Source organism: Castanea sativa, chromosome 4, assembly GCF_040712315.1.
Source record: "Castanea sativa cultivar Marrone di Chiusa Pesio chromosome 4, ASM4071231v1".
Taxonomy (NCBI): Eukaryota; Viridiplantae; Streptophyta; class Magnoliopsida; order Fagales; family Fagaceae; genus Castanea; species Castanea sativa.
The window spans coordinates 13,587,230-13,601,931 of NC_134016.1; the positions used below are offsets into that span (position 1 = coordinate 13,587,230).

The 14,702-nt window shown below is 39.4% G+C and overlaps 1 protein-coding gene across 1 annotated transcript; it reads left to right on the forward strand.

Annotated features, from left to right (window-relative positions):
- Positions 1-11,057: 11,057 nt before the first annotated feature.
- On the forward strand, positions 11,058-11,906 carry LOC142632475 (uncharacterized). Its single transcript, XM_075806868.1, has one exon. The coding sequence runs from the start codon at positions 11,058-11,060 to the stop codon at positions 11,904-11,906; it is 849 nt and encodes a 282-aa protein (XP_075662983.1).
- The last annotated feature ends 2,796 nt before the right edge of the window (positions 11,907-14,702 follow it).

The following is a 14,702-nucleotide window of genomic DNA, read 5'->3' on the forward strand; positions in this document are numbered from 1 at the left end:
TCAAAATTTTTTATTTTCTCACCCTTTCAAAAACAATTTCAACTCCCCTTAAACAAAACAAACAGGATTCCCATATTTCATCTATTTCTCCCCCCCTTTTTGTCACGTATTGACAAAGACAAATCAAACAAAGAGTAAACAGAAAACATACGCAACAAAAGTCAAGAGAAAATAGAGAATCAAGGAAACAAATAAATCTAGCTCTATAGAGAATAGAGGCAACTCTCCCTACGAAGAGCAAAAACTCCCTCTAAGAACAACAAAGGTTAAAGAAACTTTTCTCCCCCTATAATAATAGGAAAAACAAAACATGTTTTGGGAAAAACAGTTTTGGGGGAAATTTGGAGGTGGGGAAAAACTAAAAGAAACATAAGTTGATGATACACTTAAAAAAAATATTCCCTCTTTCAATAAATGCAAACTTGACACTATGTGACCCATAAATATATGCATGCAATGTGTTTAAGAGAAAATATTTGCACATTGATTATCCATCATATCTCTTAAGAAAAATATTTTCTGCAGTTCACATATAAAAATAGCACATACTAAAAAGTACATAACTTAAAAATTAATCAATCAATTTTTAAATCAAGTTGAGTACCCAATTTAGCGAAGTGTATGCATGTTATGTGTGAAAACAATGAGAAGTATGACTGCCAAACGTAAATGATGCATGAGACCATGATATGATGACCTTGGAAAATCAAACCGGTAAAAAACTTGGAGAGGATTTAACCTAACTATCCTCAAGGTAAAAAGCAAATCTACTATGAAAGAATTGAAGTTTGTGCAATAAAACTTAGAGCACTAACATTCTATTGGTACACAAGTACCCACACTTGTGACTTTGTGACTCTACTCAAAGGTTTATCAACACAAAATCTCTTGCTTGTGACTCCAAGACCACCCTTTAAAGTTTAGATCAATAGCACCTTTGATGACTAGAGAATGTAGCAACTTCTACAACACCGGATCTTGAGATTCTTCAAGGAATAATACCTGTAGAAGATATGAGAGAGTTTTTTGAGCACAAAACCTTAGATACAAAAGAGGCACACTCTTCTTTTTCTAAAAAGCCTTATAAAACTTGCTTAGGGTTTCCTTTATATACTAGGAGAAGTAGATTTGAAATCCTAATCCGTTTAAGTAGAGTTTGGGCTGAAATAGAATTCTGCATAAATTGTTGTTCTGCGACTTTCGATCGGTCAAGCCTGTCATTCGATCGATCGAACCAGGCAAATTCTCGAATTCTTCTTTTGTAGCTTGTATGTTCTTGAATCTTGACTTGAATCACCTTGAGTATTGTCTAATAATACCTATAGACTCTAGGATCTATATCTAGACAAGTTTGTGTTAAAATTTGCCAATTGTTCTAAACTTTTAGAACCTAACACGTTTATTTATTTTTATTATTAGATTCTTCATTTTTATGTTGTGCCTCCTACAAAACTTAAATATTTTCTCATTCTTTTTAAATCTCGTTTGTCCACCAAAATTTTATGCCACTATATACATATCAATGTTATGAATTCCGTTCTGTTCCGGCCAGAATGGATGGAATTTCTCGTACCAGTATATAATCCGAAACTGGAATACCCTTTGTTCCACCTCGGGTCAAAATTTGGCTAGTTCTAGGGCATTTTGGTCATTCCGGTGTGTTTCAGCAAATACCGGCCGAAACTAAAGATTTGGTTGGTATGTGTCTTGGGTTTGCTTCACACTTCACAGTTCACAAAGATTGAAGAAGAAGAAGAAGAAGAAGAAGCTCAAGTCATGGACAAAGCTCAAGTGCTGCCATTAAAACCCACTTCTTCAAGCTTGTGTCTCTGCTACTTCCAGAGAGAAAAAAAGAAAGTGTGAGACTTTTATGAGGCTTTGAATAAAAAGGCTTTGGAATGTGATATCTAGATATTTATGAATCCAATGCACGTGGGAAGTTGGTACTTGGTGGGAGTGGAGCTTCTAATTTCAAAGTATCCCAACACATTCATTTATTCACAAAAAGAATCTCAAATTTGAATATTTTTAAAAATAACCAATCTAATTCCCTTTATGAACTTCTTTTTAAACCACTATATTAAATGCATTCATTTATTTTATATCACTTGTCTCTATAATAGTAATTAGTAAATATTTATTTTATTAATGACTAGATAATAACACTAATATATATTAGTAAGAAACGATAAGTTAAACCATCTATTGATTTACTGTCACCTCCATGTGACTAACATTAACATCTAGGTTTTTTTTTTTTTTTTTTTTTTTCATACTATTACTCTTATTATATTCTATAAATAATTGAACTGGCATTTGGGTTTAAAAATTACAAATTAGTTTAAATATGTACTTACAAGTTATAACTTTAAAATCCTTTTTACCAACAAAGAAAAAACCTTTAAAACCCTTAATAATTCATATATTTTATTATTATCAATAATACATACAAATATATATATATATAATTATTTATAAAAATAGCTATAAGCCGAAACAGTATGAAATGTTACGCCAGAATAGGCCGATACTGAAATATTCTGTTCCAATAGACAAACCGAAATGGATTTCGAAACGGTATTCATAACATTGATATTTCTATAGTTCTGGGTTGTTAGATGTTGTACATGTTTAAGAATCTTTTTGTTATTTCTTGCTAAGAATATTTAACTAATGTTAGTTCGAAAAAGAATTATCATGTCCATGAGATGCCACATGATTGGCTTACTGGTGGAAGAAGAATTTGTTTATTGATGTTTTCTTATGCATTATTACCAAAGAATATGTGAAACACAGCCATTTGAGTGGAATCGGTTTGAAGAGAGTAGTCCAGCATATTGTTTGGTTTGGACCTGCAAATGAAGCCCTCTTCATTCAAGTCCACATTTTCTGTCTATATATATATATATATTGATATAAGAAAGAGCCCAACTATATAGGAGAATCTAAATTTGCTCAGTTGGAAGATTGTGGCTTTTAAAGTATTGAGAAGTACACGGATATGTAGTCAATTAGGTAAAAATTGGTGTGGCTTGCTTTAAAATCCTAGTTTTCAAGTATAAGAGCATCAACATTCATTTTTTCTAATTTTATCCTATTTTACTATCCAAAAAACTATTTTATCAATTATACCATACCATTTTACAATACTCCAACATCCTAAATCTCTATTTTTTTTTCCCATTTTATTTAAATATTCTTTTTTAATCCTTTTTTTTTTTTTACTATTTCTCTTTCTCTTTTTCTCTTTCTTTTCCTCTCTTTCTCCCTCAACCTCTAGCACCAGCCTCAACTCTGGCACTGGCCTCAACCTCTTGCAAACCCATACCCAGCAAATCACAACATGCAAATCACAACAAAAAATCACCCAAATCAAACAAGCACCAGACCTCCGATCTCCGATCAAACAAGCACTAGGTAAGCAACCTCTAGCAAATTACTCACCGATCTCCAATCAAAATCAAAATCCAAAATCCATAACAAATCACTCACCGATCTCTTATCCAAATCAAAATCCAAAATCCAAAACCCAAAATCAAAACAAAAAACCCACCACCGACCCATGCCGCCGTTGCTGCCGCTACACCACCTGACCCACGCCCACATTAGTCACAAACCCACCACCACTAGGAACTCACACAACTCACCGATCTTCACTGCTAGAAACCCATATCGCTCGACGATCTCCACCGCTAGAAACCACAAAAAAAAACCTAGAAATGAGAGACTGACTGAGAGAGAAAGGCCTGAGATTAAAGGGATTTGGAGATGGGTAGATGAATCGGTAGAGATGGTGAGAGAGAGAGAGAGGGAATGAGAGAGAAGAGAGAGGGTTGGCGTGAGTTTGAGTCTCAGCGATGGAGAGAGACGAGAGACCGTGGAAGAAGGAATGATATTTTACAAATTAAATATTAATATAATTTTTACAATTGAGCCACAGTGTGATTCTACATTTAGAATCATACTGTAACACAATTGCAAATTTTTTTGCAATTCTCTCATTTTACTAGCATCGTTGGAGTGGCTTTTTTTGGGCTTCTTTTAGACTTCAATTGTAAAAGGGCTTAGATACACCATATCCAACATTCACTGCGGATGCTCTAATGGCATGGGTTGTATAAACTTCAAGAGCTGTAATGTTCTTGTTTGAAGTCCATTCTGATAATATCCTTCACGAGGGAGAGATTCAGACTCACGCCTGACAGACTGAGTGCCTACAAACCTAAGAGGTATGTTGGCAGGAAAGGAAAACAGCGAAGGTGTTGGCTAGATTATGTTTTCCTAAACTACACTTTTGGTTGATTTTGTTAAAAAATTCCCATTAAGTACTCGGCAATCCGACAGGTACAGGTACCCATGGTCTCAGATATGCTTCAGTGTGTCTAAATCATGACCTTTCTGTGAACCCTGCAAACTGACTTATGGCTTTCTTACAACTGTATGTACATATGATATCGTATCTTGCTCCTATGTAGTTTTAGTTTGTTTTACATAGTAATATCTGAAAATTTGTGCAAACCATATTCTGTATCCATAACATGTGAAAATCATGATAATTTTTCTGCAGATAGCAATGGATCAGTAACCTGATTTTGAATCTCATCAAAGAATAGTTCTTTTTCACGGGCATTCATATTTGATGGGTAAAGATAAATGAGTCTTTGTATATGTAATGTAAATGCAGTCCAAGCCTTTCTAGTATGGAGGGTGCCCAACATCTAATCAGTACTCCAGCAGTCCAGCTTTGGCCAAAGCTAAGTATGAGTCAAATTCAAAGGGAAAGAAGGGAGGCAAACAAAAGTTAAGATTAAAAAATCGTCAATATAATTACACATACATATAGGCTATAGTTTATTTCAGTTTATTCTTACAACTCTCTTCTTTGTAGGAAACGACTACAGAAAATTTCCAAGAATACCAAAAATCAATTCCATTGTGACTAGTATTAAATTGACTTGATGGATATATCTGGATATGAATAATAAGCTTCCAACAGTAGAATGGATGATGAAATGGTTGATAACTCTAGTGTTTTCTGCAGAAACTGTATAGAGAATAGAGATCATTTGCTCTTTGAGTACTCATTCTCTAGAAAGGATTTGGACTGCAATATTGGGACTTTGTCTAATATCAAATCCTCATACCAGCTGGGTTGATCTTGAGGATTGGGGGTCTTCTGTCTTAAAAAGGAATGCCTAGGGAGTAATCATTACCAAATTGGCTATGCTGCAGCAGACAAATGCCAAAGTCCATGCAGGGCAGGTTAGAACTGAAGAGAGTTTCCAAATTCCGGCTGTCAAGGTGATCAATCCTATTCGAAAAAGAATCTATGAAGAAAGTTTCAGTATGAGAAGTCATGTTTCAACCTACACTAAATAAAATTTTAATAATATTAATTTTACTAAAAAAGAAAAAGATAAATAATCCCAACTTCTTGCTAATATACATATTCTTTCATCTTGTTTGGGCTTTCTTTAAATACTCTATTCAGTTGTATGTTTAGAGAGGAAAGTTCTACAAGCATGAAGCTCTAATAATCCAAACCTGAATATATATAATTACTTGTTTATTCTTTGTAGTATCAGAATCAATGATAGCTAATATTATATCTTCTAGTCACTTGCTAACCCTTTTATACTTTATAGTCACTAGCATGCTAGTCTTGGACTTGTTTACTCTATCCAATTGTCTCTCACCATACGAAAGAGTAATTATTGTTTTACACTCCTTAATGTTACAATATCCCATTTTCGTATCAAATATCTACATTTTACACATGATATGAAAGAATGTGAACATGATGTGAAAGAGTGTGAACACTATTGAATGTGAAACAATCAATGCTACTTACACAGTTACACCTCCACTTCAGCACTAGAGCAAAGTGTACACACTCCGCGTAATTAGATTGTGTTTTTATCAACTCTATGCTGAACTCTTGAAGAAACGTTCGTAATAATTTCAAATAAATCTTAAATAGTAAGTTATTATTTGATGGACAAAAATGTAATTTTAGTAGTGATTCCAAATTAGAACTAGTAATAACATATCATTAAGATTTGTTGTGAAAATATTGTAGATATAAGCATGTAGCATTACCAAAAAGAAAAAGAAAAAAAAGAAGATAATAATTATATAATGGTTTACAATCTTCTCACCCAGTTAGGACCAATGCAAATAAATAATGGCCCAAGACATCAAGCTGTTTGGTGCACAGGCCTTGGCATAAAGAGAAGGGGCCACAGGTTTTAGGCATGGGCCGAGAAACCCAATATTGGTTGACCCAATTACTTTAAGGTTGTTTTCTTTCTTTCTTTTGAGCTTGGGCTTTTGTATAATGGGTTTCCAAAACGACCCTCAATATATAGTCACCTACACCTCCACTCCAGTACTAGAAGAGCATTGTTTCCATACGAGATTTGAGCTTTGATTAGATTAGATTATATTATTATCAACTCTATGGTGAACTCCCTAAGAAATGATACCAATTCAATATTCTAGATAGACATAAAGAGTTGCATATTCTCATAACCAGGTATATTTTAACATTTTAACTACTCATTCAATTATTTCTCTTACTTCGACACCAACCTTTTTTTATGCTGTCAATTTCGCTTAGTTTAGCTCAAAACTTTTTTGTTGGATCTTTACCATCAAAGGTTGGCAATCTTGTCCATTTAGTTGATTTGGACATATCTGAGAACAAGTTGTATGGTGAAATTCCAAGCAGCCTAGGCTTTTGCACTGGCCTTAAGTACCTTAACATGGAGGGAAATTACTTTCAAGGTGAGATTCTAACATCCTTGAGTTCTTTGAGAAGTATTAAAGGTATAGATCTTTCTCAAAACAACTTGTCTGGTCAAATTCCAAATTTCTTGGAGAAGCTTAGCCTAAGGTTCCTGAATTTATCCTTCAATGATTTTGAAGGAGAGGTTCCAACAAAAGGAGTTTTCTCAAATGCTAGTACAACAATAATAATTTGGTGACACTGACAATTTATGAGCAACATGATGATGGAGCAAATGAAAATTTTGAAACATAAAAGGCAAAAATAAAAATAACCACAAACTTTAAGTGTCAAAAATGTACTTTAGTATTTAAAAAATAACTGTGGAATGCTCTGGTTCTTTTATACTAATGAACTAAGACCCTCAAAGAGATTTCTCCATAACCCAAACCAAATCACGGCCAATACAAATTGACATAAAGTAAAAACCAAAGAGAGAACTACTAAACAAATTTGCACCAAATAAAAAGGTGCAATACTGCCAAAAAGATCATACAAATATTAATTGTTGCGGCGCACATAGAGTAACAAAAAAACAAGCCGAAGAGCACTTCACTTATTTGCTAAATATGAGACAAGATATGTTTTTGGTAGTTTATTTGCTAAATGTGTGATAAAACAATAGAATTAGCTTACTTTTAAAAGGATAAAACTTAAGTAGCATTTTGTTTACGAATAAAAGATCTAGGGTCAATTCGAATAATGCCTATACCAAAAACTAATTTATGTCCTAATTTTATGATAAATAATAATCATTTTAAAGTGAATGCCATAGATTGGAATTCTATCGTCTCAATAATAACAACAACAAGAATAATAATAATAATAATAATAATAATAATAATATAATCTTTTTCAATGTTAATTAAATTTAAAAAGACAAAGTGTTTAAATTGAATTGTAGAAATAATGTATTGCAACTATGTATTTAAGTTTTACTCTTTTAAAGAAAAGTTAATTTTGTTAAACTTCTTTAATAAAAAAATTGAAAGAAAAATCCAAAAGGACACTAGCACAAGAAATAGGAATTCAATTAGAATTATACCAAAAATTCAAGTAGGCTAGGTTTGGTCTCCAATGTCAACAATCAATGGCACATGGGCAGCATTATCTTTAATCTTATTTAAGCAAGTTGCGTGGCAACAACACTATCTTTTTTGTTTGTTTTGGTATGTGGTGACAAGAAATAGCGACGTAAATACTTTTTTTTTTTTTTTTTTTTGTTAATATCAAGACCATGGTGCACCAATATTTCTGCTGAATAAATGCAATAATTTTGTCAAGCACAAAGGCAAACTTATCGCATTGGAAATGAAAAGGAAAGGAAAAGGATGATCACTTGCAGTAATGAGTCCAAGGCTATTGTGCTTAAATTGTGTGAGTCTGTGACTAGGCATTGAATTGGCTTCATGGGAAAGTTAATTCAACTATAATCCTACTTAAGCAATATTAGAATAAAGCAACTTGACCTATATTAGTACCATTGAGATTCTTCTTGACATCACCACGTTCTCTTCACGTTTTCTGCAATCGCTTGCTTAATTTAATTTAATTTTTTAATTTTGCGTCTTTGATGTCGTTTCTTTTTTGTTTGTTTTTGATATATTGTCAAAGCAAGGCAACAACCATATCCACATAAATGGTGTATTATATTGTAGAATAGACGCCTATTTCCTTTCAAAAAAAAAAAAAGAATAGACGCCTATTTTGTCATCATGAAAACCTTGTTCCTGCAACATTTCCTACAGGCACCTTAATTAGTCAAATACAACACAAAACTCGCAGAATGGAAATGAAAAGGCAAGGAAGAAAATCTCCAGTAGCAGCTATGAGTCTGAGTTTACTTTGCTCAATTCACTTCCAAGCGATCCTTCTATTGTTCGTGGTACTGTAGCATGTAAAAACACTTGCTGTTTTTGGTGATAGTACTGGCACCACTAGTTATGTTGGTGGGAATGAAACGGATCATCAAGCTTTGTTGGAGTTCAAGAGGAAGATAACACTTGACCCTAGAAACATTTTCAGCTTGTGGAATGATTCCAACTGATAGTGACGTTTTTTACAAGCTGTCAGTACATTAAGAAGGCTGACGGGAATATACAACCCGTCAGCCATTGTCATTAGGACGCCTTCTTTTGACGTTCGAGGCCACACCCCTTACGTGGCGACGTTAGACTGAAGTATCAAGCTGACGAAGTCAAGGCTGACGACCTTGATTGTGAAGGTCCTTAGCTGACGGTCTTTTTGGAGACGTACATAGGCTGACGACAGTGTAGGAGGCACACGTGGGCTGACGACCTTGGCAGGTAAAAGCTGAAGAAGTAATCCAACCTTCATTCTTAGCCTATCTTGACTACTACATACGTGAATATAAGGAAAGTTCTTGCACTACACGTTCGATCTTAGTCAAGAAGATTCCTATAAGGAAAATGGCTCTATACGATATGCAAAGATTCACAAATTACTCTTCTAAAAGGAAAGTACTTTTTCACCAAGGCGTTTATTTCGGCTCCATACCACTATATATACCCCAAAACCCTCATGACCCAAAGGTACGCACAGTTATCTCAACTCTGACACTCTAGGGTTGTTTAAGACTCTAACTTGATCGTTGGAGGGTTTTTGGTCGGCACCACACTGGTACTCTCTGTTTGATCTTCTATTTTTCTCTTCGCAGGTGTTGCTTCGATCTGGAGAGTGTTCGTAGCTTACTGGTGTTTTCTTCGACATCATCAGTTGGTGTCGTCTGTGGGAAATGACGAGAGCATAGCGAAGACTATCTAGCCTTTGCTCTATTCCTAAAACAAAAAGTTGCATGGTACTCACCAGATCAATGGCAACAGCCAACAATCAAGGCGAAGAACTGCATGCCACGACGCTAGAGAGGCAAGTCCAAACGCTCGCGGCGGCAGTCGAGCGCCTCACCAAACAGAATCATGATTTAGAAGAGCAACTACGACAAAGGAACGCGCACCAAAGTGCACCAGAGGAGGACCAGGAAGGTGCTAGCCCAGATGGGAGGAACGCGGTAGGGCCTGAGGGTAGTAACGCCCCGACTAGACCAGAGCGGTAGGAGACCAACCCGTCATCTGCCTCGGACACACTACCGCCTCATATCGCAGCTGAGATGCAGCAGATGAGGGAACGTATGGACGCGATGATGAGCGCCCTGAGGGAACGAATCTCGAGCGACCTGGACGACCTAGTCCATAGAACAGATTCGCCCTTCACAGCACTCGTGAATTCATACCCTCTCCCTCCAAAGTTTCACATGCCACACATCGAGAACTATGACAGATCCAAGGACCCTTTGGATCACTTGGAATCTTTCAGGACCCTAATGCATCTTCAGGGCGTGCTGGACGAAATCATGTGTAGGGCCTTCCTCACTACGTTGAAAAGACCTGCGAGGGACTGGTACAGTCGACTGACGCCTAACTCCATCAGCACTTTTAAGGAATTAGGCGCACAGTTTGTATCGCACTTTATCGGGAGTCACCGGCATAAGAAATCTACTGCGTGTTTGTTGAACATCAAGCAGCGAGAGGACGAGACCTTAAGATCATACTTAGACCGATTCAACAAGGAATCCCTCTCGATAGATGAGGCCGATGACAAGATACTTGTGGCAGCGTTCACCAACGGGCTACGGAAGGGTAAGTTCCTATTTTCTCTGTATAAGAATGACCTAAAAACTATGTCCGATGTGTTTTACAGGGCGATAAAGTATATGAACGCGGAAGACGCGTTACTGGCTCGAGAGGACAAGCCCAGAAAGAGGGAGAGGCAGGAAGATGCACAACCGGACAGGGGACGAAAAATGGCTAGAACAAAAGAACGGCGGGATGATTGACGACCCAAACCGCCTACAGGAAGATTCACGAACTTCACTCCCCTAAACGCGCCCATCGACCAGGTACTAATGTAGATTAAAGATGAGGAAACTTTGGCCTTTCCTGGCAAGCTGAAGGGAGATTCCAACAGGAGACCAAGGGACAAATACTGCCATTTTCATCAAGATCATGGCCATGACACCGCCGATTGCTACGACTTGAAACAGCAAATAGAGGCTCTTATTAGGCAAGGAAGGCTGCAGAGGTTCGTCAACAAGGAGAGGGTAGACCCGCCGCAAAATCAAGCCTCTCGGCCAGATAATGATCGCCCTAGGCAACCTGTCGGAGATATAAGGATGATTGTGGGAGGAACCATGACCATTGGGTCATCCAAGAAAGCCCGAAAGACATACCTCAGAACGGTTCAGAACGTCTAGATGGCAAGTCCCGCACTTGAAAGGTTGCGGATTGACAATCCCACCATTGAATTTTCAGAAGGAGACGCTCGGCGCCTTCATCATCCCCATGACGACGCTCTGGTCGTCACCATACAAGTAGGAGACTACAACATACACCGAGTCCTTGTAGACAACGGTAGTTCGGCAGACATCCTTTACTATCCCGCTTTCCAGCAGATGGGAATTGGAAGAGAACGGCTAGTTCCGACTAACGCCCCGCTCGTTGGCTTTGGAGGAGCAAGGATACTTCCACTTGGCACTGTTACTTTGGCAGTAACCATTGGAGACTACCTACAGCAGGTCACTCGGAACGTAACATTCCTAGTAGTCGATTGTTCGTCGGCTTACAATGCCATCATAGGACGTCCAACCCTCAACTCATGGAAAGCCGTGACATCGACATACCATTTGATGATAAAGTTCCCTACTAATCATGGAATTGGAGAATTGAGAGGAAACCAAGTATCCGCACGCAAATGTTATGTGGCCATGATGGAGATGGACAATCACATCCAGGCCATGAACATAGAGGAACGTCGGGTGGCAACGGAACCCACCGAGAGGCTCGAAGACGTGCTTCTCGACGAAGCCCACTCGAAGCAAACGACCAAAATCGGCACCCTAGCCAACCCGACGGTACGTCAAGAACTTGCGACCTTCTTGAAAGAAAACAGGGACGTGTTCACATGGAGCCACGAAGACATGCCAGGAATCGACCCATCAGTCATGGTGCATAGGTTGAACGTGTCGCCATCCTTCCCGCCCGTTCGACAGAAGAAAAGAACCTTCGCCCAAGAAAGAGATCAAGCAGTAGCAGAAGAAGTCTGAAAACTACAAGAGGCGGGATTCATCAGGGAAGTGTACTACCCTAATTGGTTAGCAAATGTCGTGATGGTCAAAAAGAACAACGGGAAAAGGAGGATGTGCGTCGACTTCACGGACTTGAACAAAGCATGCCCCAAGGATAGCTACCCCCTTCCGCGAGTCGACATCTTGGTGGATTCCACGGCCAAACATCAGCTGCTGAGCTTCATGGATGCATTTTCTAGGTATAACCAAATCTGGATGGACGAAGCCGATCAAGAGAAGACCTCGTTCGTGACTAGCCAAGGCCTCTTTTGCTACAAGGTCATGCCTTTTGGCCTGAAAAATGCTGGCGTAACCTATCAGAGGCTCATGAATAAGATGTTTACACGGCAGATTGGAAGAAACGTCCAAGTATATGTCAACGACATGCTCATCAAAAGTCAAAGGGAAGAAGCTCATTTGGAGGATCTCAAGGAAACATTTGATACTCTTCGCTCCTACAACATGAAGCTCAATCCAAGCAAGTGTGCCTTTGGAGTGATGGCAGGAAAGTTCTTAGGGTACATGGTATCCCAAAGAGGTATCGAGGCCAACCCGGACAAGATTCAGGCCATTATGGGGATGGCCCTTCCTAAAAATATGAAGGAAGTACAAAGCCTCAATGGCAAGGTCGCCGCGCTTAGTAGATTCGTGTCGAAGGCGGCAGACAGATGCCTACCTTTCTTCTGAACATTGAAAAAATCCTTTGAATGGACGGCCGAATGTCAACAGGAGTTCGAAGATCTGAAGGTCTATCTCTCTTCACCACCGTTACTAAGCCCCTCACAGCCAGGAGAAGAACTATTCCTCTATCTGGCCGTTTCCCCAGTAGCTGTCAGTGCGGCCCTAATCAGAGAAGACGACAAGATTCAACGGCCCGTGTACTACGCGAGCAAGGCATTGCACGGTGCAGAGGAGAGATACCCCCCCATGGAAAAACTTGCCTTCGCTTTGGTCACGGCGGCCCGCAAACTCAAGCCATATTTCCAAGCCCATACAATAGTCGTCCTAACTGACAAACCTTTGCGACGAGCAATGGGCAGCCCTGCAGCCGCCGGATGAATGGCATTGTGGTCAATAGAATTAAGCGAATTTGACATATAATATCGCCCCCGCACTGCCATTAAGGGGCAAGTGGTTGCCGACTTCATTGCGGAATTCACCAGTATGGAAGGCAAAGAGGAAAGAAATCCCCAATGGATCGTTTTCACGGACAGGTCGTCCAACAAGAAGGCCAGAGGGGTTGGGGTCGTACTTAAATCCCCGGAAGGCGACGAACTCAAATGTATGATTCGCCTCAATTTTCCTACAACTAATAATGAAGCTGAGTACGAAGCCCCTGATAGCAGGTTTAGACCTTGCCCAAGTTGTAGAGGCCGTAAGCGTAGTTGTTCACTGCGACTCCCAGGTCGTTACAAGCCAAGTAAACGGCGAGTACGAGTGCAAGGGCGAGAAAATGAAGAAGTACTGGGAGCAAGCGAAAAAGAGGATAGATGGGATGCAGGCCAAAATAGTCCAAATTCCAAGAGGAGAAAACGAACACGCCGACCATCTTTCCAAAGCCGCATCTGCAAAGTCTATGATCACCATTGACGGGGTACTTTCTTTTACTCAGTCCTCACCATTAATAGACATTGTCAACATACAGGAAATTGGTTCCGAGAACAATTGGACCACCCCTTTGATCTCCTACCTAAAAGATGGCACGTTGCCTGATGAAAAGAAGGCTGCCAGGAAGTTGAAGGCCCGGTCAGCGCGGTTTGTCTTGATAAAGGACGTCCTCTACAAAAGGGGCTTCTCTCGACCATACTTAAGATGTGTAGGCCCCAAAGAGGCAGACTATGTTATGAGAGAAGTACACGAAGGAATATGCGGCAACCACTCTAGATCACGGTCATTGGTACACAAGCTAATTCGGGCTGGATACTACTGGCCGACAATACAAAATGACGCCCAGGTTTATGTGAGAGCTTGTGACAAATGTCAAAGGTTCAGCAACATTATTCGGCGACCGGCGGAAGAATTGACCCCCATAACCACCCCATGGCCGTTCGCCCAATGGGGATTGGACATCATGAGACCATTCCCAATGGTAGCAAGGCAGCTGAAGTTCCTTGTCGTTGGCATTGATTACTTCATCAAATGGGTTGAAGCTGAAGCCTTAGCCACAATCACTGAAAAGAATATAAGGGGTTTTGTATGGAAAAACATTGTTTGTAGGTACGGAATTCCAAGAGTCTTAATTTCGGACAACGGTAAGCAATTTGACAACGACTCCTTCTGAGCCTTATGTTCAGAGTTAGGAATCAAGAACCATTATTCCTCCCCAGCCCATCCTCAAGCAAACGGACAAGTTGAAGTCACCAACCAATCCTTACTTCGAATCATCAAGACTCGGCTCGAGGGGGCAAAGGGTATATGGCCTGAGGTGCTACCCAGCGTATTATGGGCATACAAAACGACAGTACGAACCCCTACAGGAGAAACCCCTTTCCAGCTAACATACGGAAGTGAAGCGGTCATTCCAGCCGAGATAGGACTCACGAGCTATAGGGTGGACAATTACGACGAGGGAAGAAATGATCAATAGCTACGTCTACAACTGGATCTAGTTGATGAAGTAAGGGCGGTGGCTGAACAGAGACTCGCACGGTACCAGGACCTCGTAGCCAAACGCTACAACTCCCAAGTTAAGCACTGAGACTTCAAGGTCGGAGACCTCGTTTTAAGGAAAGTAATGGGCGCTGCCAGAGATCCCGCACAAGGAAAGCTTGGCCC